This window comes from Meleagris gallopavo, chromosome 6 (genome assembly GCF_000146605.3).
Source record: "Meleagris gallopavo isolate NT-WF06-2002-E0010 breed Aviagen turkey brand Nicholas breeding stock chromosome 6, Turkey_5.1, whole genome shotgun sequence".
Lineage (NCBI taxonomy): Eukaryota > Metazoa > Chordata > Aves > Galliformes > Phasianidae > Meleagris > Meleagris gallopavo.
The window spans coordinates 11,005,412-11,031,891 of NC_015016.2; the positions used below are offsets into that span (position 1 = coordinate 11,005,412).

The 26,480-nt window shown below is 43.2% G+C and overlaps 2 protein-coding genes across 16 annotated transcripts in view; one reads left to right on the top strand and one right to left on the bottom strand.

The window, feature by feature from the left end:
* The window catches only part of ARHGAP21 (Rho GTPase activating protein 21), a 49,641-nt gene extending 46,846 nt beyond the window's left edge, over nt 1–2,795 (top strand). For all 3 annotated transcript variants that reach the window (XM_031553862.1, XM_031553860.1, XM_031553861.1), the window contains one exon: nt 196–2,795. In XM_031553862.1, coding sequence (XP_031409722.1) covers nt 196–1,929 — 1,734 coding nt within the window. In that variant the 3' untranslated portion in view covers nt 1,930–2,795. The remainder of the gene's footprint in view (nt 1–195) is intronic.
* The window catches only part of KIAA1217 (KIAA1217 ortholog), a 107,617-nt gene that overhangs the window by 1,311 nt on the left and 79,826 nt on the right, over nt 1–26,480 (bottom strand). For 6 of the 13 annotated variants that reach the window (XM_010712426.3, XM_010712427.3, XM_010712429.3 and 3 more), the window contains 10 exons: nt 23,147–23,277; nt 22,755–22,902; nt 20,778–21,279; nt 19,927–20,107; nt 16,961–17,115; nt 16,239–16,385; nt 12,422–12,541; nt 7,550–9,229; nt 6,996–7,118; nt 4,719–6,333 (listed from right to left, as the gene is read on the bottom strand). In XM_010712426.3, coding sequence (XP_010710728.1) covers nt 5,839–6,333; nt 6,996–7,118; nt 7,550–9,229; nt 12,422–12,541; nt 16,239–16,385; nt 16,961–17,115; nt 19,927–20,107; nt 20,778–21,279; nt 22,755–22,902; nt 23,147–23,277 — 3,682 coding nt within the window. In that variant the 3' untranslated portion in view covers nt 4,719–5,838. Of the gene's footprint in view, nt 1–4,718; nt 6,334–6,780; nt 7,119–7,549; nt 9,230–12,421; nt 12,542–16,238; nt 16,386–16,960; nt 17,116–19,926; nt 20,108–20,777; nt 21,280–22,754; nt 22,903–23,146; nt 23,278–26,480 lie in introns of those variants that run through there. The other 7 variants (XR_793853.3, XM_031553863.1, XM_010712428.3 and 4 more) reach the window with 7 other exon arrangements.

A 26,480-nucleotide genomic window follows, 5' to 3' on the forward strand; every position in this document is an offset into this window, starting at 1 on the left:
AACTTGGGCAGTATCATGTCAACTAAATGACAAGGAAATATCTCCTGAATGAAGAATATTTCCTGAACAGAGACAGGCTTTCTGCTCTGAATCTTAGGAGATGTTTTTAAAAGTCTCGTGCTAATGAGTATTTCTTTGTGATTTTTAATCATGCCTTATGTTTTTTTCTTGTTTTTTTGTTTTTTTTTTAAACAGGGTTCTTGGGGTTCTGGAAAAGACCAGTATAGCAAGGAACTGCTTGTGTCCTCCATTTTTGCAGCAGCTAGTCGCAAGCGGAAAAAAACAAAAGAGAAACCACAACCGAGTAGCTCAGAAGATGAGTTGGATAATGTGTTTGCCAAGAAGGAGCTTGCAGAACAATCTCGGGGTGATGCAGCAAAAGAGGACACAGCTAAAGGGGAATACGAAAAAGAGAGAGATGCAGGGAGAAAACAGAGGATGTTTGTCCTGAAGGAAAAAGACAGCAGCAGTAAAAAAGATGTGAATGTTGTAAAGGATGAAAAGAAGTCGTTAAGGAAAGAGAGCCTCCTGTCAGAGGAACCTTCACTGCCTTACCATGAAAAACGTACAAAATCACAAAGTCTCAGCTGTCAGCAAACTCTGCAGAAGCATAACCCTAAAATGCCCATTTCCCAGTCTTCTTCCCAGGTTGAAGAGACAGTGTCTGACTCTGGCACTATGCTTAGCACTTCCTCTCAGGCTTCCCAGCACAGATATTCTTGCAAAAAGATAACCAGCCCTGAAATTAAACACAGTGAGTTTTTAGCGGCTGATGTCAGTTCCATCACCTCAGATTATTCAACGACTTCATCCTCTATATATATAACTGGCTTAGACGCCAGTATGCTGAGCCCTGAAGTGCAGTCAGTAACAGAGAGCAAGGGAGAAGATGCTGATGATGAAAGAAGTGAGCTGATCAGTGAAGGGCGTCCTATGGAGACAGACAGCGAGAGTGACTTCCCTGTCTTTGCCACCAGCTCTGCTGCTGAAAGGCTGTCCAAGGGGAAAGTTTCTGAAGTGTTTAAGAGCAGTCGGAGGAACTCTGAGGAGAGCGAAGTAAGTTGTACTGAGGGAAGTTCAACACCAAAGTTAGAGAGTCGCAGACTTTTTAGCTCACACAAACTTATTGAATGCGATACGCTGTCCAGGAGAAAGTCTGCACGGCACAAAACAGACAGTGAGGGTTCTGGGGATGCGAAGAGTGAGAAGGACTTACCTACTGTGACCAAAATGTTTGATATGATGAAAAAAGGAAGATCGACTAGCAGTTTAGCTACGTCAGCCAGAAGTGAGACTGATAAACAAGAACCTACCTGGAGACTAAAAATTACAGATAGGTTAAAGCTGCGGCTCAAATCGTCTGCAGATGACATGTTTGGAGTTGGGAATCAAAAGGCTAATTCTGCCGAGACGGTGAAGAGGAAAAATATCAGGCGAAGGCATACGCTTGGAGGACAGAGGGATTTTGATGAAATAAGTGTCCTGAATGTTTGGAAAGTTCAAGAGCCGAGTCAAAGTAGAGAGAGAGAATCTGAGCTTTCAGCTGTTAATCGTCTGAAGCCAAAATGTCCAGCCCAGGACCTCTCAATCTCAGACTGGCTTGCACGAGAACGTTTACGCACTAGCACAACTGACCTTAATACGGGTGAAACTGGAAAGCCCAGACTTGAGAACACTAGCTTAGCAGATGCATCAAAAGTAGATCTGCCTCTATCTGCTGAGATGCAAGCAGATGAAGGCAGTTCCTCCAGCAGCTTGACTTCAATCAGTAGAACACCTCCTTCGGGACCATTTCAGCCACCAGACCAGGTAAATGGTGAAAGTTATCAGAATATGAACAAAAACAACTTCAGTCCAGCAGTTGATGCCCATCCTCATAAACTGTCTGGGACCCAAGTGGTTAGATCTCGATTCTACCAGTATCTTTGAAATGGGGAGATATGTCCACTACAGCAATTCATTAACTTAATGTTACGCTTCCCAGTAACTGTGTGTATGTGTGTGTGTACATATATATATATATTTTTTCCTGTACTGTTGTTGTTATGCAGCCTTCATTTGGGCTGGTTTCATCAATATGCTCTGTGGAACGTCTTCACAGTGCATTACCACAGCCAGAAGAACACTAAAGGTAAAGTGTGTGTGTATATATATACATATATATATATATATATATATATATTTTAAGAAAAAGTATATTTGATGGCTGCATACAAATGTTGAACAAAGCATCTGATGCAACAAGCTGTGTAGTGTATACATGGTTTTCTGACTGAGAGTTGGCCTGGCATTAGTATGCAGAAAAATTGTTCTTTTGGTTTAGTCACTAACAAGTGCCTCATCATAAATTCATTTGGTTTGTTAGGGTGCCATATTGTTAAATTAGATAAACTTACTACAAACAAATGAATGCATTTTACTTTTAACGAGTTTCATTACATTTTACAAATGTTAACACAGGTGGCTACAGAGCTTCCATTCCTTAGGCATTCCAGTAAATATTGGAGTTTTATATTTCCAATTTTAATACAGATTTTGAGTTTTATGTGACTTGAATTTTTAATCTTTCTGTAAAATAAGTAACTTAAATGTACATATTACATGTGTATCTTTTCTTCAGATACCAGATTTGATATAAATGTTGTAACATAGGCGTGTAGATAGTGGATACTGGATGGAACTGGTTTCTTTTATTGAGAATATAATTCTGCATGAAGACCTAATGAATCCAAACCTGTATCATGCCTGTGTGCATACCCACTTAAACACTGGAAATAAAAATTGTTTTGGTGATTCTTTGCATGATGTGAATTCATTTTAATGATGGGTTTTAAAATGTCATAGCGAGTTGCTTTGTGTTTAATCCAGTGTTTTTGGAACACTGAAGAAGCACATCCACAATCTTCCCAATCTTCCTCAAGTCAGAAAATGTTATTATCTGCTGGCCTAAATGGTTCATATACTTGTGGGTATGGGACTTGTGTAGTTTTAACTATGAAGATGGGTTTGTATCCTAAAATCCCTCCTGTGTGTCACCTCTTCACCATTTACATTTTTTTCTTCTATTTCCTTGTGCAACTACTTGTAAACAAAGCAGTTCTTCACTCCTTTGCCTGTTCTCCTCTCTTGCTTAGCAGTTGTCACCAACTTGGCAGAGGATCATACCTGTATTGATGTTAAACATCATGAGCATAGAAAAACTTGCTCCTACATGTCTCCCATCAGTGAGAAGGAATGATAGCGGCCAGGATGTAGGGGTAGATGAGGTTTCACACAGACTTCCTTCCCTTTCTAGAAAGACTCTAACATGTTTTCATCTACTGTGTTATTGTTGCCATTATCAAAACCTGTGAAAAAAAGTGTCAGATACAAAGGTAGATCTGTGCAAGTTCTCACCATATGATTGTGTTGGGTCTCTGTACCTATTACCAATTCACCTAAAAGTGCACCATGTTCTTGTGGTTTTCTTACAGACTTAAAATGCCCGTTCCTTTAGCACAAGCAGGAGAATGGTACAATAGCAGCATTTGCATGAGATGTAGGCTGAAGTGGGTATGTTTTGTGAAATGCACAGTCGTAATCGCGTACCTGGGAGAGGAAGGGACTGACTTTTAGCATGGAGCATTGTGCAAGTGGTGCCCGGAGCTAGACTTTGCAGTCTTAAGACGGAGAAGCTGTTGCCTCAATCATGTCACCTTACTGGTGAGTTTTGGAGCAGGTAGGGAAAGCTGCCACTCCGCAGGGAGTCAGATGGATTTCGGCCCTGAGCACCTGGAGGCAGAAAGGCTGTACACATCCTTCATGGCTGGTGCCCTGCAGGCATGGTACCCTGCTGAGTATGTTTGCAGTTCTTTTTGGACACGAGGCAGCTGGGGGTTTTAGTACTGAGCCTCCTGCTGTGGTGGTTCTCCACCACAACTGCCTCTGTGCTTTGTGTACAGCTGAGATGCCTGGCTTAATAGTCACTAACCTGGGCTGAGCAGCAAGGTACACAGAGCTGCTGGGCAAGGTGTGTGTCACAGGGCAGAGCAGAGACAAGCAAAGAAAGTAACACAGCACCTGGCCATGACTGGCTCACAAGGGACTGCTCACGTCACCAAGGACCAGATATTAACATGTCAAGTTTTTCAGTATTGGCTCCTTGGGAGGCATCAGCCCACAGCTGTCCTGCAAAGGCTGGGAGATGGCTGGAGCCCAGCACCCCTCTCAGAGTCCTGTGCGTTGTGCTGCGCTTCGATTTGGCTTTGCAGGTCCTGGACTGTGCTGGGCTGTCAGCCTGCAGGCATGTCCCCTTCACAGGGGACCAGTACAAGCATTGCCAGAACACGAGTCTGTTCCTGTCCATGAGGTACAAGTTGATGTTTGCATACTTAATTGTTCCCACCACAAGGGATGCACCCTCTGAGGGCTTAGCCTTGAAATGAGTTTCAAGAAAACTCCTGCCCCCTGTGAGGAACAAAGCAGAACAGGGAAGGCAGACAATCCCTCACTACATCTTTTCCAAGGCTCAGGTGCTCCCTTTTTTTCTTGCTGCTTTTCCAACCCAGCAGCCCAGCAATTAGCTCTTGTCCGGGTTAATTTAAAAGACTTCATTTTGAAATTACTGCTGACATATGGCTTTAATCTGGAGAAAATGGGGGGTTTCTTCCTAGCAGTTCCTCTCTTTAAGGCAAACAACCCCACTTGTGACCACTAAAAAAATTATTAGTGACAAAGTAGAAAACATAAGCATGCAGCCCTTTATTTCTGTAAAGATCTTTGCTTATCATAGTTCTGTATATTACATCAGGGTGTTATACAAATAAATTTATTTACAAAACCATGAGCTCTGTAAGCTTGTTGCTTTTTCTCCTATGCTGTGACCATTACCCAATCTGTTTCAGCCCTGTCCCATATATATTTTGAAAGCATGCATAAAAATTAACTTTGGTGTGGTAAAACTACTCTATGTGCCCAGCCACATACAGTATTTATTTATTTATATCTATTTATAGGTATGTACAAAAGTTTGCCAGTATACAGAACAGTACAGAAGTGTACATTTTAAAATCCACAATGCAATACATGAATGGGTTACCAGGTCTCAGTAAAAGAAAGCTGAAGGAAAAGGGTGAATTTAGCTAAGAAAGAAAATAATAATCGGCAACTCCCTACGTGTTAAACTATTTTTTTTTTTCTCGGCTTGGCAAATTCTCAAATATATTCTGAATGGCAGTGCAATAGGTTGAGTTGCCTCCTGTGCACTAAGACCAGCCTTGTTCTGTCTCTGGTGCAGAGGTTTACTGTCCAGCATACTACTTTCAAATGTACATTACAATAGTATCAAAATGTTTGGCAAAAAGATCTTGAAAGGAACCGTGACATTGGTTGACAAAAATAGAAATCTGTAACAAAGCTAAATAACACCAAAATAAAAGAAAAAATATTTCAGTTTCACTTTTACAGTTGTGTATAATCACACTTTAGTATATCTCTGTTCACGTCTAGTCCCCATAATGAAAAATAGCTTCATACAAAACCGCTTACTAAACGTCAGCCACACGTGTAGCCATGCTCAGCGCACTGCTGTGTGCACTCAGGCTCACACACACACACACACACACACACACACACACCGCCACGCTTTTTTGCAAGAGGTGCTGCCTACGGAGGGAAAACGCTCTTCTATCATTACAACAGCAACAGAAGGATTACAAAAAAGCTTCACTCTACTCTAGTGTAGTAACTCAGTATTTAGCACATGGTTAGTATTAAGCCTCCAGCAATACAGCAAAACAGTTACGCTCCCTGGTTAAAGCAGCGGCTGCAAGGAAGGAGCAGCAATCCGGCGCTCAGCCTCTAGGCCGGCTCCTTGGCCGCGGGGGAGGCGGACTTGCCGGCATTTCCATTCTGCGCCTTGTAGCTGGTGAAGCTAGGAGTGTGGATGGTCCTGATGCTCTTCACACCTTGGTTGTGTGAGGTGGGAGAGGTGGAGGACGGGGGAGAGGTGGAGGAGGAAGGAGGGGGCGGGCGGCCGTTCTGAGTCTGCAGCGAGAAGGAGAGCTGGTGGCCCTTCACGGCGTAGGGTGGGCTCTGGAACTTGGAGGAGCCATTAGCGACAGAGGGGATCAGGGAGGCTGAGTACGCCATGCGGCCTGCCTGGGGCCCGAGAAGGCCGGAGGGGGGCACAGAGGGCTTCGCGGGTGGGCTAAGGGGGTTAGGGCCGTCACCGCTGGGAGCGGGGGCAGAGCTGCTTTTCCCAGAAGTGGGAGAAAAGGCAGGGATCTTAGAAGCGGGGAGAGTGGGGGAAGTAGCCTTATAGTCCCCACCAGCTTTCTTAGCACTTCCATTAGCCTGCAAATAAAGATGGCAGGAGACAGTTTGTCAGAAAGCCAGTAACACGACAAATCAACAGGACCTGGGAAAACGGCCCTCTACACAGAGCAAGAGCTACAGTTCGAGGCCTGAGCTAAGCCTTGGCAGCCATGGACTGGACCTGGTAGAAAACCCAAAGTACACAACGAAGAATGCATAGAGAGAGAGCGGACAGGAGAAGGCGCGACCGATGGTTTATTACAGACCATTCACTACACGGCCATGCTCCGAGGTTATTTAGGGTGAGCAGACACATCTGATGAGAGGGTTAATGTGCACCCCAGAGCACCCCAGGTTAGTGCCTGGGGCTCCTGGCCAGCTCAAGGAACCCACATTGACCGAAGGGAAAGTAAACAGGTAGTTGACATCTTGACGTTACAGCTGAGTACCACGGGTTAACAAACAAAACGGAACAAAACAAAACCCAACAAAAAGCAGCAGGTGTTTTATTGCAGACAGGCATGCACAGGCATGTGAGAGATCAGTAGGTACGGGCATGCCCCCAGGCTCCGGGACGTCCAGTTAGGCCTCACTCGACAGACAGGCATCCGTTATTTGGCATAGTCAGTCAGTCACTGCAGTTTTTAAGTTAACAGACAACATTAAATGTCCGTCCAAACACTGGGTTAGGGTAAAACTACCTGTCTGTACTGGCGCGGGTCCTGCAGCTTGTGTTGTTTGCCTGCTTTCTCCGTGCTTCCTTGTCTACTTTTCGCAGCCATGGGCACCGGCATCCGACTCGTCTGCGAGGCAGCACTGGGGCCCTGCGGACATGGTGGGGAACGGGGGGAGAGAAGGGGAGCATGTGGTCAGCTGCGCTGCGGGGTGGCCGCACGCCATGCGCCGACACAGACGCAGAACGACATGCAGGGAGAGCTCTGGAGCTTCGCACCGCGGGTGTTAATGTCAGGAATCAAATGGAGAACACTGCTCAGCTACTGATCAAACCGGGTTTCGTGTCAGTGACGCTCGTCATTTCACACAGCGGGTTATTGGACCCAGCTCCCCTGCGTTTGCCCGTCACCAAACAGCAGCAAAGTAAACCAACCCAATGTCCATTAGCTGTTAGACACCTCGTGGGAGCCCAGACAAGCCACCTGAGAGGAAGCGAACAAATCACAAGACCCTCGTGTTTAATGGTGATTATTGCAGGTTTAGAAAGCAGCTGGAGATTTGATTTCTCAGACTAAGGTACCTTACGTGAAGTGGCTGGGACAGGCGGAGGGGGCTCTGTGCCACCACGGCTCTCATCCAGCACTACAAGCTCTCGGGGTGGGACCTCTGGTACTAGCGGGGCAGAGAAGGGGACAGTGCTTCCCTCAGAGCTGTGTGTGCTTTCGGGGATAACTTTGGGACTCATTTCACTGATGGTGTTTTCCAGCTGCTTTATGGTCTGCTCAAGGCTGTCTAGAGTTCGGTATGTGCTCTGCCGAATTTCATCAGTCCTAGATAGAGGCACGGCAGCGACGGGAGAGGCCTCCTGCTTCCCTGCAGGACTCTTGTCGAGGTCCTCAGGCTGGGACCTGGTGATCTCAAACCTCTTGGCTTCCTTGTGCTGCTTAAGGGTCCCATCTTCCTCCTCTTCTTCATAAACCACAACCTGCAAAGTCTTCTTCCCTGTCTTCGTTCCTGTACGTATTGCCTGTGTCAGAGCAGCCAGCTGCTTTTTGGGGAATTTAAACTTAAATTTTTTCTTAGAATCCTGCCTGCCTCCATACTGATCGGCAGAGTCCAAGTTTGCTTCTGTGTGCAGCCCATACATCTGACTGTACTTGTTAAAATTTGTCTTTGAGCTCTCCTGCTCTGCAGAAGCCCTGGTTTCTGTGGAGTCAGAGGCAGAGTGGAGGTTAAACACATATTGCTCGTTGAGACCGTGAGCTGCTGAATACTCTGCGATTGCTTTTCTGTCAACAAGCACCGGGGCCTCTTCCTTAGGGCTCTTAGAAATCTCAAGTGCTTCATTTTCTTCTTCCTCCTCTTCCTCCTCTATTTTCTCCTCAGTCATCATTCTCTCTAGCTCTTCATCACACTCCTCAAAAATGGTAGAAAGACGCTTATACGCTGACCTAATATCCATGGGTTCATCAAAAATGATGATGACGGGCTTTTTGTCCAGACAGACCACTGGCTCTTCGCTGTCATTGCTTTCTGGGATGCCTTTCTCTGATGCCACGTCCTTCCGTGCATCAATGTTCACCGTTTGCACATCCCCACCTTTCCGGCTGACTATGTCATGGACTTCACCACTCGAGAGGACCTGGACAGCTGTTTTGGTGATCATGAAGGCAATGTTTTCAGTGGGTGGGCTGTCTTCACTTGGAGAGCTAGCTGGAGAGTCTGCCTCTTCAGTGCTGTTGCTTCTGGCCGCTTTGGGTCTCAGCACAACCTGACCACAGCCACCTGTAGGAGCTTCTTGCTCGGGTGAGGAGGGGGCAGACCCTGCAGCCTCCTGGGAGGGTCTCACCAGAGGGGCAACACTGCTGACAGGGACACACCTGGCAGCACTCGGCACAGCTTCACCCTGCAGAGGACCCTGGCAAGCTTCTCGTGATAGTCCGTAGCTTGGGTTTGGCTTTCCGTTTTCAACAGCTGGAAAATGGGATCCTAAAATATCTTGAGCCCCTCTTCGTTTGTCATCCTCTGCCAAACTGACACTGGGCAGGTTTGTGCTCATATTTTGGAGGTTTTTCTTAGAATAGTCTCTACTGTCTACAAACAAACCCTTGCTAAATGTAGAACTGTCATTCATTGAAAAGCCAATTTTACTGTCATTTGTGCTGGATGAATCAGAACCCAATTCTTCTTCAGTTTTCCCTTCCCTCTTCTCTTTAGGATGGTCACTATCTGTGGGAGATCCTGTTGTAGCCCCATACACCTAAGGGGGAAAGTCGGATTACTCAGTTATTCAGGGCTGTTACTTTTACAGGACTTTTTTTCCCCAAAAATTAATCATCATATTCTCAGGGGAAGCGCAGACCTCATGAACTCACCACTCTGTTTAGTGCTGCAGAGGCATGCCTGAAGTTGTCATATGACTCCTGAAACTCTTCAGAATGTCAAAATTCTGAAAATTCTGGCAGAACAGCAAGATGTTACTGTTCAGTACTAAGCCTGTGGCCAGCATGGGTTGTTGTTACCTAGGGCTCCTGTTTTAACAAGGCCTCCAGAATATGCAAAAGCATATTTACCCTATAGTTACCTTATTTCCAACACAGTACTACCTTGGCTCATTTACTTTCCAGTTAAAGAGAAAAGAAACAACCTGGTTTGTATAAGATCGAAGTTGAAAAGGTTCACGGTAGGTTCAGCTGGGACACATCAAAGGGCGATGGATCGTAAGGGCTCAGTGCAGCAAGCTCAGCGGAGAGCTAAATGACAGTCTGCCTACCTTCAGAAGTACATTATCTCCTAGAAAAAGCTGGTTTTCAAATTACAACATTTTGCTGCTTCTAACATTGCTCATGCCTGAGCCATGCTGCACTGTTACAGTTAGGATGGCCACAGTCAACATTTCTAAATCACTACTACAGCTTAAAAGCAGTCCTTCCCTCAGAATTACCAGAGGCAGCCTGCAGCACTCTTGGGAGTGCAGAATGCAACAATGAACTACATTCATTTATAAAAGCAACTCTGAACAGTATGCAGAGAGGTCATCCATTAGCTTAGAAGTAGTATATCCCCAGCAATTAAATTTTAGGGATGCTTTTTCTGTGTTCTTTAATGAGGTCCCCTGGAGATGCTTTTTCATAATATCAGGCTTCTTATTACTGTTTTTATCATTTTTTGTTTGGTTTGTTAAGTGCTAGTGACAGCTTAGGATAAACACCAATCATCAGGGTGAGGGTATGACCTAGGAGGCACCACACCTATGACCAATGCAAGAGAGAAATCTACACGCAAAGATGGTTCACCAGGAAGGAAACAAATCTGGCATCAGATGACTGAAGGCAGTAAACCAAACATCATTTCTGCTGACATTGCCTGAGCATAGAAATTAACTCATAAGTAGGATGAGTTATATTAGCATCACGATGTGTAGAACATCAGCCAGGAGAGCCATTCTCTAAGCTGAGATAAATGAATGATGGTACCAATGCCAGTGGGCTCACAAAGTACAATTTTTGTATCTGTTGTATTTTCTTCTATATTGTGTGAGCATCTTATGTAGAAAAACTGAAAAACTACTATCACCATGCAGGAGCAAGAAAGTCAGTGGTCAACCAGAGCCTCAGCCCTTCTCTACTGAAGGCATACCAGCAATAACAAGGCTGTGCAGCTGCTGCAAGGCCACCTTGAAAGTCCCTCATGTTTCTGAGTGAAGAGGAGTGATTGCACAAACCAACCACAAACAGCAAAGCATCAATGTGCAGGCCAAAGGTGCCTGTACTTTATGCTGAGAACTGGTGCCTGAACAAAACATGGCAGTCACCTCAGGCCCAGACTAGCTACGTGGTAAGTGCATCCCAGTTCCATTACAAGTCAGAGCTCCCAGCATCACTCCAGTTAATGGCACTTTCGCCCCTCAACACCCTGACTGTGTATGAATTCCCATTTCTCTATACTTTTTTTTTTAGCCAGTTGCACTTCTTGTTCCAAGCATCAGTGCAACATCTCAAGGTGTCATTGTGCAATACACCTCATTTTAGAAAGGGCTGCGTTTTTAACAAGAGAGAAATGCAACAAAACCCATTTCCTTTATGAATTTATCATGACCACAAAGCTCCATACTTAAAGTGAATAAATCATTCTGTCATGTCAGGTGACAAAAACAGACCTTATAATTAACCCTTAAATTCCTGAATTCTCTGTTCTAATAAATGGCAGGTTACAGCAATTGGCGGCAACTTTCAAAGAGATATTTGTGCTACAGCGTGCCTGCTGTCTTGAGAGGTAACACAGGTTTTTGTACAACAGTATGACCTTATTTTGACACCAGGACTAACAGGGATAAACAAAGACGTGTTCTTTCTTTTTTCCTCGTAACATTGTCATACACTCAGTAACAAAGCAACTTTTCCTTTTAGACATCACCATGATCTTGTGCACTCACCCAGTAAGCTGCTTGCCTCTTTAGACCAGAACTGATCTTAGAGCAGCTCTGGCAGCAGCAGCCTTATAGGAGGTCTCAGATATCAAATTCTATGTGTTACCTTGTGCTTTAGAGCTGCAATGCCCTGTACAGGTGGGGCAGCTGGGTTCTTCTTTGCCTTTAGGACCTTTCATCCCAAATTCTGTTAAAGGAGGATGAAATGCAATGCTACTGGTAACATTCTTGAGGAGTTGCTAATGAAGGTACAACAGATGAGGTATTACTGCTATTTCCAGTTTGCATAGACTCAGAAAAATGCACTACAAAGTTGAAATGCTGTGCTGAAAAGCAGCATTGTCTTCCCCACCACAGCACCACTTCATTGCAAAACAAGCATTTGGCTAACAAGCTGTCATGCCTGCATGATCACCTAAACTCAACGACAATTCAAGTAATTACACTTAAACTTGAAAAAGAAGTCTGCAAAGGCTGAAATACTTGTCCTACTTTTCATCCCACATGCCCACTGCTCATTAACACCAATCAACTCAAACAGCAATCCCAGACATAGTGCAAAACTTATTCAAACTTGGCTGTGAACCCAGACACATGGCACCTCTTTTAAGTCCCATGAGTTAGTGTAGTGTCTAAGTATGAATCTTGAGCCCTAACCATCATGAGGGGAAGTGTGGAGGGCAAATGTGGCCCGTCCATCTTGTCTCTGTCTTTCAGCAAACTGAATGGGATTTCTGAATGTCTAATAACTATTTCTAGGCCGAAGCAAAATAAAGCAGAAATTCTCTAAATTGGCTCTTGAGACTGAAAGGAACTACTAATTCTACTCAAAACAAGAACAAGAACAATACAACTTTTCATCTGAGCATTTCTGACCCATACTGGGATAAAAAGAAGGAAACCGCTGGGCAGTTGTGGTTGGGGGTTAGAGAGAAGAGGACACAAGATATAAGATTAGTTTTGAAGTAAGGAAAGAAGGTTATGCCAAGACCGGGTGGCATGTTTACAAACGCCACTTGTTACCTTCTTTTCCTTGTGATGCATTAAAGTCCCAGGCCTTATGTCTTTAACATGTGTATCATTTCTGGATTGCTCAGCATGACTGTTTGAGTTTACATCCATAATAGAGCACTTCTGGAAAGCCTAGGAAATAAATACTGCAGGTTATCAGGAGACCAAGTACCTTTTACACAGAACTGTGGAGATGACCAACTACAAAGAGAGCATTTCTTTTTAACATTCACAACAGCTCACCAATATTGTTTAATATCTCATGAAATAGAATAGATTTTGGACTATGTGACTGAGAAACAGAGCACACCAATCTGCCAAGATTGCACACTAACCTGTCATGCTGACCTCCACACCCCAAGCAGGAAAGGTGAGTTGGATTTCCATCATTATAGAAGGGGCAATGAGGGCACCCAGAAGTGCTGCCAACTATCCAAATTTAACCAGGAGGCCCACAACAAACTTTGGGCTTGTAACAATACCTCCTTACTTCCCAGCAGCGGATACCTCCTCACTGGACATATTTTGTCCTTGACCAGATATCACTTAACAACTAAACCTAAAGTTTTAAGTGTAAAAACAAAGTCCAAAGCTCAGCTCACTTTATTCCATTTACTGTTCTCAGAATCTTTTCCTGTGCTACCTGACTTCTAACTCCAAGTGAATATTAGCAGGGGGTTTGTGTGTGCCTGGATAGGACAACCACAGCTGAATACAATTTATTTCCCAAGTTTTCTCATCTGGAAGTGGTCTATTTGTTGCCTGCAGAAAGGTGAAGAAAAGATGGAAGCTGCAGGCCTTGCACAGTCAATAAATGAGAGAAGAAGGGAAGTAATACCTCTTCCTCACCCCCTGATGTCTATTCAGCTACCAGATTTGTTGGTCTCATTGCACATAATGCAAAAGCTATGTAATACCACTTCTCCCCATGCAGCATTATTAAAACTTTAGACTTGTCTCTACCACAGCCTTCATTAACATTCCAGATGATAACAGTACCCTTCAGGTTCCTCCTGCTCTGGAAACAGCCCAAAATATGGGCTTGGGGACCACTGGCTTCCCACAATGTGCACCCCAGGACACAAACAGGATTTCTCAACCTTTTTGCAGTCCTTTTTCCATTTCCTTTGGGTTTCTCCATCCAACTGGCTCACAAACCCAGATAAGCAGAACCATCACTGACAATACTGCACAGTCCTGGCTCCAAGTGCTTGTGGGATTTCTGGAGGCCACTACTGTCTCTGTCTGCCACCACTGTACAAGCCAGCCAGAGAACTGGGGGGGGAATGCTTATGGGAGTTACACAACATGTGAAACGCAAGGTTATATTACTGTACCATATATTAGGGAAATCATTTAGTTCCTGGCAACTCTCATGAAATTAATAGCCCTGTTTACAGATTTGAATAAAAGTATAAAAATAGAAATGAAAAATTGTATTTCACATGCTTATTGACTATTTATGCAAAATCAGGTAAGTAATGATAATGAAACAATCCTGTACAAAAATCAACAAGCAGTACTGCTTCTCTTATAGTACAAGGTATAGGACTGTCCCTAGCTTACCAGTTTGTGAAACTAATGATGTGCTTCTGAGTTAAGCATACCATCTACAAAGGCATCCCTAAGGTCCTTCAGACATTAAGTGATGAAGAATCTGCTATTTCCCTATGTAATTTGCTTATGTCTCCCCTTTGCTCCAAAATATCTGTATCAGTGTACACGTATAGCCTGTGCTTCTGCAGCTGATCAGCATTATGCTGCTTCTGCTAGATTAAGAAGATGCTTTACATGAAACTACCTCCACATTGTACTCTTCTGAACCTTCATATCTTACTGCCCTTTCTAAACAGGAGATGCATGGACATGTAGTCACGGATGCAGCAGCTCAGCACTGATCTTCCTGATCCTCTGTACACAGAGATAAAAACACTCCCTGTTCTCACAACTACACCCAAAGCAGACATTAACTCTGTGGGAAGAGCACTCCACTTGAGCACCTATCAACTTGTTACCACAGCTCCAGCTCCTTTCCAATACATACAGTTATGGTCTGGCCTATGTTTGTTGCTCTTCAGGCAGACTGTATATTTCAGTGACTTAAATGTTTTGCAGTCATCATCTGATTGCTATCATCTCCCTGCTCTCATAGTCTTAAGTTGCTTTGAACAGTAAAGATCTTAAATGTACCTCCATCAGCGTCCTGGAAGTAAGGAGTGTAGCTGACTCCTCTGGGATGAGACTATAAGCCCCTGCTCTGAGGGCAACACTTCAGAGCCACACAGCTCTCAGTCCTCTTAAGATTTTTGGGGGGTACGTGAGGGAGGGGGTGTTCTGTATACTCAATGGTGCCAGATTTTAATCTGAATGATATTCAATCAAATGACTAACAAAAATATTTACAGATATACAATTCAGTTCAAGCACTTTAACCTGTTACCTAATCAAAGGGAGTCATTCCCTTTGACTGACCGGTGTTCCATTACATTGTGTTGGGGAGCATAACTATACATGCCTGTCCTTCAGTTCTTTACTAACTGAATCCCAAACCTAGTTTTCCAGTTCTGCCTATAACTGATATCAGAATAAGCCTGTAGCTCCTAGACCAAACTGTATGACCTTTCCAAAACCTATATTCTGTCAACCCATTGACAGACTCGCTATTATAACCTGCTATTAATATACAACCTGCTATTTTGATTGTTGTTCAAAATGAACATTGCTTGTCCTCAAAACTAGCATTTAAACACTCAATCCCTTTGAGTTACCATGCCCATTTCTCTCCCTTAGCACCCCCAGCTTCCCTTCCCAGACCTTAAACTCTACTTCATGGCCGTAAGTGGAAAGGCAGCTGGGCTGCTCTCCTGGTAATGGCAGACAATGCAACAACTTCACTGCCCACTGCTCTCCTGTCACATTAGCCATTAACACACAGGTAAGCCCCTGCACTTGCTCCTTGTGAACCGGCTCTTCTATGCGCTGAGAACTGAGCAGAGGGCAGGGCATACTCATCAAATGGAAGCGTCACTGTTTAGTATCTACATCCCTGGCGCTGAAAACACTTCCCAGACAGCACCAAGCCCACCTTCTTGTGGGCAGCAGGGAATATCTCTTGCTCTGACAGTGCTCTGAGCCACCCCAAACATCAGAAGTTACAGCTGTTAAAGCTAACTGCATCTTCTTTGCTTATGGGGACATGGAAAAGGACAGGAGGTGCTCCTGGAGGCTGGAGCTCACCGATAGTAGCTGGAATAGATGGTTGTTACTGCAGCATTGCCGTCATTGAGCTAAACCAGCCTGTGTTGTCAAGTAAAGGACCAGCAAGAAAACACTACTTCCATGCCACTGGCAGAGTAATATGCCAACTACAGAGCCTACAGAGCAGGGGACAGGAAATGTTTTGATGTTCAAACACTCCAAGAACTACAGCACAGTGAGCAAAGCTTGCTAAAAGCACACCCCATATTTTCTCTTACCAAATTGAGGGACTCTCAGCACCTTGTTTGTTGATCTGGTACTGAGAAACACTATGCCAGAGACCATACCAAATAAGTATCAGTATTTTACTTGACCCATCTACATGTGTGTCATGAAATATTTTCCAGTGGCAACCTCTGTATTCTTGAGCAGCCTATCATTTCTACACCTCTTGAAAATATTTTGAATGGTGTTTGCAAAATGTGCACAATCCAGTGCAATAAATTGGAACTGGGTGAGAATGGCAGATCTACTTTCCTTCATGTTCTGAGCTAGAAGTTGTGCCAAGACTCCAGAAGCATTATTGATTCCAAAAGGACATACCTGGGCATGAGCAACCCAGAGGGCCTACCTGTAATTCTGCCATTATTTTATCTCCTTCCTCTTCTTCTTCATCTTTTACAGCTGATGCTACAGCAAGCCCTGTGTTTCGAGGCAATGCCTGATCTTCTTTAGGTGCTTTGGGTTGCGTTGTTTGCCCAGCATCTTCACTGCATTCCTACAAGGGGATGAAAAAGCACAGATAACCAATACAATTGAGCCCTCCTGATGCAAAGCAAACAGTAAACTCAGCTGTGAAAGGCACCTGTTGCTAGGTCCCTTTTCACTGCTACCTCATAGGAGTAGGAGTAACAGCTTCCTCACCTGGGCTTCCCACTACTTCCTTCAGGGAGAAGAAGAGATGGGGAAAGGAAAACCAAAAAACCTAAATTGCAACATCTCCGTGAACATGCTCCCAACTCTAAGCTGATCTTTCCCATCTGTATAACACATGCTTTTTTTTAATTTTTAATCTTCTTACAACTGTAAACAAATCAGCTTGTGACTTGCTTTTTTTACTGTTGAGAGATAAGCACAGCAAGGCTAAGACTGCTCTAAACAGAACTGATCAAACCCTACTTGTTCATTTAGCCTGACAGTAGTGTTTCCTCACAAGCAATTTCAGTAGCTCTCCAAGACATAGCTCTGTCTCAACTTATTCTGTGGTTTACAGACACAGCCCAAGCTTGAGAATGCACCTCTGTGCCAGCCATTCTTCAGCAATCTGACTGCCTAGAGGCTGAGTCACCAAACCTTGCCAGCAGCTGCCTCCTTCCTGGCTGCGTAGATGACCTCTCCTGATCTCGTCGTGGTCAGTCCTGACCCTGGCAGGTAACTGCGCCGTGGAGGCGGAGGAGGTGGGGACTTGGTCAGCTTGTCACTATCCTGCTCTGCATCTGGAGCATCTTCTGCAAGTAAACAAGGCAGCACTGAGTGAGCAGAGGTGAAAGAAGGGAAAAAGTATTTTCAGTCCTGCCTCAACCAGAAGGGACAAAAAAAGCATCTTAAAAAGTCCCGCAGATGAATACATGTAGATAGAAACACATTTGTGATTCTAGTGGCACCTTCGTGCACAATAGCAGTCTTGCACTTGCCCATCACTTCACCCACAAATTTTTAGCAAAGCTCCTGTCCCCAGCATCACTGTGGCTGAGATTTCAGCTCTTGGTGTACAAGTGTGATAGGTCAGCACACTTCTGGAAATCAATCACCTGTTAGTGTGTGGTGCAGGTTCAGCTGGGTACCTGGTTAAGATAGGACCCCTGCAGCCTCCCTTGAAAGTGTGCACAACTGGCGTGAGTACTAGCAAGACATGAAGCCTGAAGGCTTGCTGTTGTTCTCAGTAATTCTGAAGCAAGCAGCAACATTTCTGCTCAGGTGGGAGGTGCTCTTGGCAAAATGTTAGGACAGGAACAGCAGTGTAGCCTTGTAGTTAACCAGAACTAGCTACACTAGGAGAAGTTCCATGAGTCCTCTCACCACTGTGAGGGGCAGAGGAGCACCAGGAGCAACTCTCCAGGCTTCTCTTCAAAGCCAGCATGAACATAACACAACATATACGCATTTTGTTAACTCACAATGATTCAATTTCCAAATCCAATAGTCAAGCAGACCCAGCCCTCATTTTCTCAGGGGAGTTTTTCCAAGAGAAAATTGATTTCTCAAACTTGAATTTACCCCCACTACTGCCTCCTCACTCAGCTACTGTTTCCCCATCACCACCGGACGGCACTTTTCCCAGAAGCAGTTTCCCTGCTCATGACCTGTCCCCGTACGTTTCTGGTCACAGGCGAAGCATCATACATGGCAACAGTCGCTGCTTTCACACTGCTGCTTACAATGTTTGTTTTCAAGATTGACAAAGCAACCTTTCTGTAGCTATTCAGTGTTATATGAACAGCTGGAATGCATAACTCAGAAAACCTCCTGACTTCAGATTACCATCTGTAAACATCTGTTTAGGGCTAAATATTCCCTCTGGGCAAGTTATTGCATAAGTGTCTGCTGTGGGGCTGCGTCAGGCTCCTCTGATACTCCGGCCCCTCCAGACAGGACAGAGCCCTTGGCTGACCCAGCCTCATCTTCGTTCCCTTCTTAGATCAAATGTTCTACAAAGCTGCTTAAGCTTAAAGAAATCCTCTGTTCTGTTACTGCCTTCCGTGATTATCTGGCACTGACTTGCAGAATTGCAACAACAGTGGCTTTCCAGATGCACTTTACATTAGATTAATTCTTTGTCAATACATGCCACTAGGGTTTCTGTGCCATCAGTTGTACCCTAGCAGCACAAGGTGAGACCTGTTCCTGTAAAGCCAAAGCAATTCTCTAAGATGGCGTTCACTAGATTGTGATGTGGGGCCTGTGCCCGACTCTGCTCCTTTCCATGGGCTCAACCCATTACCCTCAATCTGGTGGTTCTGAATGCAGGAACATTAAACAAAATAAATGCACAGTTGCTGTTTGCCAAATTGCAGAATATTAGAACTGCGAGACACTCAGTGATGTTGGTAGGAGATCAGCGCAAAACAGAGGAAGGAAAGCTCCTTTCACAGGATGGAAGTGAGTTCCTGGAGTTTGCTGCCATGGTAGTGGGAAGGCAAATGGTAAATGAGCAGGTTCGAAATGGATTAGAGCAATTAATCCATAACAGATATGAAAAAGAGTAGGCTGCAATATTCTCTTTAGTATCAGTTGGGGATGTTGGAAGTGTACTTGGTATATCTATAGCATAGCTGTGGGTGAATCCTTACTGCAAAAGGCCCTCTCATTCATTCCTTCCTTCCCCATCCACTTCCTCAAGACACTCTGTTACGTAGCGTCACAGGATTTTTTCAGATCTCTGAAAGACTCATCCAGAACACCGCTTGTATTTATACCTAAAGTTTATGAAGGACCTAAAGTTTTAGTAAGGACCATTAAGATCAAGCAGTCAGACTTTGCACTTAACACAGGTTGAAGGATTTCTTAAAGCAGCTTTTGCATCATGCCCAGAGCATGTCTGAGCAGCCTTTCCGAAAAAAATAAAATATTACTGAAAGATTTGAAGTAGTAAATAATGCAATATGTTCATAATTAAACTTGCTTCAGTGAGTAGTTACTCTGAATGTTAAAATTTGACACCTAATTTTTATCTGAATTTTTCTAGCTTCAGCTTCCATGTGCTGAAAATTCTAAGAATTTGTGCAAAGTTAAGAGATCTCCTTGTCCTCAGAAACCTCGGGCATGTCTTGATCTTCTTTTGATAAGAAACTTCTACAAAAAGTGCTTGAGTTTTGGATGGTGAGATCATTTGTGTTCAAATTCTCTGTGGTTCTTTCCATACTGCTCCATATTGCTAAACTTGTGCAAAATTGAGCAGAGTCTAAAAGCTATAGATATAGCATAGTGCACAAATATTCTCAGCTATGTCAAAATAAAGCTCTACTCTTACTCTCCTGCTCACAAGGAGCCCTTATCTCCAGAGGACAAACTCACATAGTTGCAGTGTGGGGAAATTCACAATTAGCTGGTCACCCACCCCTGCATCTGCAAAATCACTACTTTCATGATACAGTCCTGCATTCTGACAGCTGGACCTGCATCATTCCTCACAGACTACTCATAGGTATGATCAAGAACACAGAAGTCTTTACACTAAAACAATTTTAGAAAGTGGAATAAATGGCCTATCTTTTCCAAACGTGCAACTCCTTAGGACCATTTACTCTATTGAAACTTACCTGAGACTTCAAACTTCTCCCCTGCATCCCCTTTAGGCAGGACTGCTGGCTGGGGAGGCATCTCCAAGTTAGGGATTGACTTCATTATATTGGCCTGGGCCTCTTCCAAGAGCTTTTCAAATTCCTTTCCATTATAGTGATCCAGGTTTTGTCTTTTCTCTTCCCATTTCTTTTCTGCTTTCTAGACAAAAACAGTAAAGCATCAGTTCACCTGATTTCTGTTGCGACCATTTACTTTTTAAAAAATCCATGTGTAAACTTCATAGGTCACCATGGATAGATTCTTTCAGTCATAGTAAGCAACTAGAGAAATATACTAATGCAGTAATTGTAAAATACTTCTGACTTCCATTGTACTAGATACAAATACAGGACAAACTGACACAGACCACTGCTTGCTAAAAGAACAAAGGCAGAATTTAAATCTGGGTCAGTGATTTACTACATCACTCTGGTGATTAATGTGCATACCTGTAATAAGACATGAGAGTTCAGCTGTACATTTGCTCAATACCTACCTCTGTGTGAAATCAATGAAACTTCACACTGTTTCATGTTTATATCTCCATAATGGGGGACATGGAGATTTAAGGAATGAATGAAATCCAACAATGCAAGTGTTGCCAAAGAATCACATAATATTGTTCAAAAAGAGGGTATTCTTTAAAATACGTAAAATTTTATATTGTTCATTTAAAACCAGAGGGTATCTTCAGAAGTGCATGGTGTAGTTAGAGATTAAGCATGTAAATCCTCACAATGCATTTGAAAATCCCACCTTCAGTCTCAGATGTGAGACTGGGAGTTCAGACCCAACAAGACAACAACTGGCTTAGTAGAGTACACCATACCTCGATTGATACAGCTCTGTTTCTGGTACTTGCACTGTGAATTTCTTCAATGAAAAGACTTTGCATGGTGCTGCCATTGACAGTGACCTGCAGTGCCGGCACGCCTTGAGTAGGCTGGGATCCTATTGCTGATTCCTGAGGGGGTGCTGGTGGGGTGGTGGAAGGATGGCTGCTCATTGGCAGCCCTTCACTGTGGCTGGGTGCAGCAGGTGAACCCTGGGCATGGTTGACCAGGGCTGATGAGTGCTGAGACTGATGGATGACAACGGGAGAGCTCTGCACGTGATGGACCGTCATTGTGGAGAAGGGGACGACTTCTGACTTGACTGATGATACCTGGGACTCTGACGTGACTGCAGTGAGGTTTTGCTGTGCATGTCCTTGGGTTTGCTTGGGCTCCTCCTGATTTTTCAGAGCTTCAGTTGCAGTGGCCTTTTCCATAGCTGAGTATTGTACAGCCTGGGAGGAATCCACACCCCTCAACAGTCCTTCTGTGACATGTCTGATCAGCCAAAAGCAACACAACAGCATGGAGCATGGTTAGCATATACTGAACCATGAGCAGTATTTAACAATAAGCTTTTACAGGAGAAAACATAAAACATCTGTGACTTTTTTTTTTTTTACACAGAACCTATATAAACAATAATTCTTGCACTATCAGCATGGAACATGGTAGCTACACAGAATGTGAAGCAGTAGTTAGCGAAATCTATTTGTTTTGTTAGTCCAAAACAAAGCCTTCAAACAATACCTCAGGAAGGTTTTTGTCTGTCAACAGTTTGGGATAGAGTAGGTACGGAAGTCAAGTCAACCATTCCTAACAATTATCGGTGAAATGGCTGAACCTCAAAGCTTAACTATCCATCAAATGACATCCCTTTTTTCCAATATAGAAACAGAGTTTAGGAGAGCTGATATGCAATTCATTTGGAGAAAATAAACAACACAACAAAACACCAAAAATTTTTGGTAAAACTTTGACATGTATAGCTTACTGTTTATTTCCTGAACAAGATGAGGCAATAAATAACTGTAGTCACTTTTAAGTAAGGGACGCTAATATGAAAGGATATGAATGTTTATCTACAAGGAAAAGTAACTGATAGCTCTTAGAAGATCTGTTACATAAAACATTTTATCCCTCTGCCAGTATTGGCAAATCTATTTTACATATGCTCCAGGATATATGGGAATAATGTAAATCCTACATTCCTTAGAACAACAGTGGCAACAATATACTTATGACTTACATTTGCTTGTAATTGAAGTAAAACTGAGACCCCTACCCTTGACAGTTTGGCCTTATTCACTGAGTTTTGAGTAGGTATTAAATCCAATGCCTACTGCTTATAAATCAGTAGTCATTTGCTGCTCAAATACTCTGACAAGTACAACTAAACTCCGGTCTTCAGTGGACGTACATTTTATCTAGTATTTCCACTTTCTCTAAAGTATTCTCCTTGTTAAAAAAAAAAAGAATTTACATGGATACACAATCATACTAGAAAATACTGCATTTCTTTCAGAATGCAGAATGCTCTGGGATGTCTTTATCCAATCTGAATCTTTTAAGCTATTTCTTACAGACAGTTTTTGGAGATGCATACTTCACTGTCAGAGAACATTTATACTAACTTACATTGCTGTGAATGCCTACAGCTAACTAGCTCATATACAGGACTGGTGTCACTCTGTAAGCTTTCTCATCCTGTTACATCCTGTATCTGGTAGTGTTCAGTTCAGAGAAAACTAGTCTCAATTATAAGCTCTGAACAACTGAGACCGTTGGTCAGAACAGAACTGCTGCACAGAGCACAGGAAAGGATAATTTGATTTCCCTTGAGAAAGCTCTAGGAATAAACTCTACAATGCTACAAACAAGTTGCATTTCTCCATACTGCTTGGGGAGAAATGAAGAACACAAACCCAAAAATGCTTGAGGAAATTCTCTAGCTTGAAGAAAAGATATATCACCTTCTAAGCATGGTAAGGATATCTGTCATGCTGCGCACACGTTTCAGTAAGCTGTCTAACTTGTGTGGTTCTTCCTTTAGGAACCTCACGGCTTCTACCTCAATGCGGAGGATCGCACGCATTTTATTCTGCAGCGTCGGGAACTCTCCTGCAAAGACAACAACTGTGAAGCTCAAGAGGAAATCATAAAAGCCTTGAGGAAAGGCAGACAACAGGGTGATAGTTGAACAGTGGAGTGTCAGCCTCTCTCCAGGGGCCATGCAACAAGCCCCTTAATCATAACTCTAAATACGTTGCAAGTGAAAGATTATGCTCTCAGATTAAAGGCAAAACTGTTCTCATCTACTGTGGTCAAAAGAAAAAAATCAAAACAAAAAAGCATAAATACATACCTTTAAGGGTGGCAACAGCTTCACCCACTTGACGCAGAAGAAAAGCTCCATCTTCAACATCTTTCAGTGTAATTGTCTTGCTGGAAACAGTGGAGTCCCTCTTCAGGTCTTCAACAAATCCCTCTAGCTCACTGGCAAAACAAAAAAGTGGACATGAAATGCAAGTAGGACATTATAGTCAAGTATATGTAAATGAATGGACTAAACTAAATCAGAAATCTCAACTGTGGCATCTTTAAATATGATACCACAGGATGAAAAAAAACAGCAAGGCACCATGACGAGACAGGAGGCTCCTGCACACTCATGCCCAAAGCACAGGCACTTGTAACTTGCCAAAATCATAGAATCATGGAATCACAGAATGGCTTGGGTTGGAAGGGACCCCAAGGATCATCAAGTTCCAACCACCTGCTAAAATCATTGACTTTTCTAATGCTGCACATATGCAGAGCATCTGCGCTACATAGGGCCAATGGAGTAATGAAACATATCCAACAGCCAGCCCTCTGTGAATGCAAAGAAGGGCACATACATGCTATATCGTGACATCCAGTACTGATTTGCACTTTATATTTTCTCACAGCTGATGACATGCAAAGGAAGGCACAACAGCAAAGTGACAACCAAAAAACTGGCATTCATGGTCCCTTGACAGAGGCCTGTTTTGCAGCCTGTTCCTGCTAGACAGGATACAGCGTCCTGTTTCCACAAATAGCCAGGATGAAATAGCAAGTGTGCATTGTCTGCAGCTCTTGGTCAGCATTAGTTAATTCAAACTAATTAATCACTCAGATTTTTTTTTTTTCTCCAATCAGGGAAGTCCCATGCTTCCTCAGGCTCCATCTGGTGCTTCCTCTACGTCTTTCACAATGCCTTTTCCAGTGCTTCCTTGCTTCACACGAATTTTCACAGTCATTCAAGCATTCAGACACATAAGCTTTATTTTCTGGGGGGTGTGGAGCAGAGACACTTGTTTTCCTCCTGAGATTAAGACCAGATTGCTTTAGCTGGAGTTTCCACATAAAAATGATCTCAAAAATAACTGAAGTGCATTATACACAACTAGACAAAACCAGAAGCAAACACTTCAAAAGAACCATTTCTTGAAAACTGTCTCTAAAAGAAATCTGCCTCTATTGAGATACTCAATTCACTAAAAGGAATATTCTGAGAAGCAGTTTAATCGCATGCTGGAGAACAATGCAAAGCAAACTCTGAGTTGACAATCCGGTACCATTTTACCCTAATTCTGGACTTCATTTCTTGCATTCACTCAGGTCAAACCTTTGCAAGGTATGGGCTGATCGTCTGCCATGAAGTAGCAGAAGACTGCCTTCCATGGGTCTTGCATTTCCTTGTTATTTCCCTTGTGCCAGCACTGCCGTGCAAATCCAGCAGAAAATTACTATTTTCAGCCAGGCCACTTCAAATACCCATGTCAAGGGGAGGACAAAAGGGGGAGTGAGAGAGGAATAAATGTCCAGTAAAGGGATAAGCAGGAGTAAAGCCACTGCAGCACCACTCTGAGTTAAGGTCGTTAAAGTGGAAACATGGCCACAAAGAACAATAAATGACAATACAATAGCATTTTTCATGCACAGAGAAATAGAAATAGTAACAGAATCTGAACTTAAAATGCACACAGAAAAGAATTAATTTCAATCCAAATACTTTAGAAACTATGAAACATTTTTGAATTAATAATCACATGTTGCTTCTGAATGTGGGTGGAGATAAATGATGTTCTTCCCATTTTAAGATGACCTCTCCCAAACACTCTGCCTTGAAAAAGACTGGGAGAGCCCCGATTTCCACTAGCACATGCTTGCAGCAAACAACTGAAGGGACCACACGATGGCAGCAAGGGAACATTACTCGCAATACTTTTCCAGCAGCAGAAGATGCAATAACGTAGGAGTCTGCTGTCCCTGTCTCTGCTTTGCAATAAGGAAGACTGCAGATCAAAACCCAGAAAGAGCTGGAAAAAGAAGTAACTCACTCTCCATAGTGTAGTTTACAGTGGAGGTTGCTGCCCTCCAAAATTATGCTCTACAGTCCTGCACTTTCTTCAACCTTCATGTCTTGATACCAGCACTACTTTGGGAAACATAGGGTGAATCCATCCTGTCTTTGTACTTTAGCACTGGAAAAACACCTTTCTCTGACATCTGCATCCCCAAGGAATCAAAAAAGACACAGACAAAAACTTTACTTTTTTCACAGGTGGAAAGAAATGAGCAAACACAGAATAATGCTAGGATGTTTCAGTAGGCTTGTGACTGTCAGAAATACAGGGATAAAGGAAAGACATCCAGCTAACCAGTAGGCAGTGCCTTTCTGTCTTGTTCTTTGAGTAGAAATAGATTAAAAAAACACTTTAATTCCATACAGTGAACCTATCAAACATGACAACTGATCCCGATATAGCTCAGAAGATGCCATATTATACTGCTTCATCTTGTTAACGTTGAGGGAAGAGAAACTTCATCCCTCGGGAGGCAGAGATTTAAACAGATGGAACAATCTCCAGCATTTCTCTTCTGTAGATGGGAAAACAACTTGGTTTTACAGATTTGATTGTGCAAACCCAATTAACAAGACATCACCTTAATACAGTTTCAGAAGGCTAATACATGATAAATGCATCTATGTTTTACAGAGAAGAGCAGAGACAAACTGTTATGCTGAGATCTTTCTTTAGGCAAAAAAGCATCAGAGGATCTGTCTCAAATTGTCTGTTTGTTTTGTAACCTGTCCCACGGATACTGCAAAATGAGGAGCAACAAATCACCCAGACCAGATGGTATTTGCCCTGGAGTTCAAAAGCAACTCAAGGATGAAACAGTTGAACTCTGAATGCTAGGCAGCTTACTTCTTGATTAGAATTTCTTTGGCACCAGAGTAGTGGAAAGTGTCATAGATGATAAAAACAAAAATTTAAAAAGCGAGTGGGGTAATCTCTGGTGAGACTGACATCTTCAGGCTAGTGTAATTGATAGATGCTATAAAAAAAGAACAAACAATAAAGAATTAGTGGACCCAGGGATAAACATATTGTGTTAACGTGACTTACATAAAGAGCTTTCACAAATCCAGATGGTCATTTGAAGAAAACAGCAAAAGCATGGGGACAAGATACAGCTCAAAAGAGTTTCAGCAAGATACCTAAGTAAAAGCTTTTAAGAAAGAAAAGTTGCTGTGTGACAAGAAGGGAAATTCTCTCATGGATATAGTACTGGAGATAAAGGGAAGGGATCAATGAACAGCTTACTCAATGAATGGAGCTTTCTTGGTGGGTTCCATAGGGATCTGTGCTAGGGCTGGTGCTTTT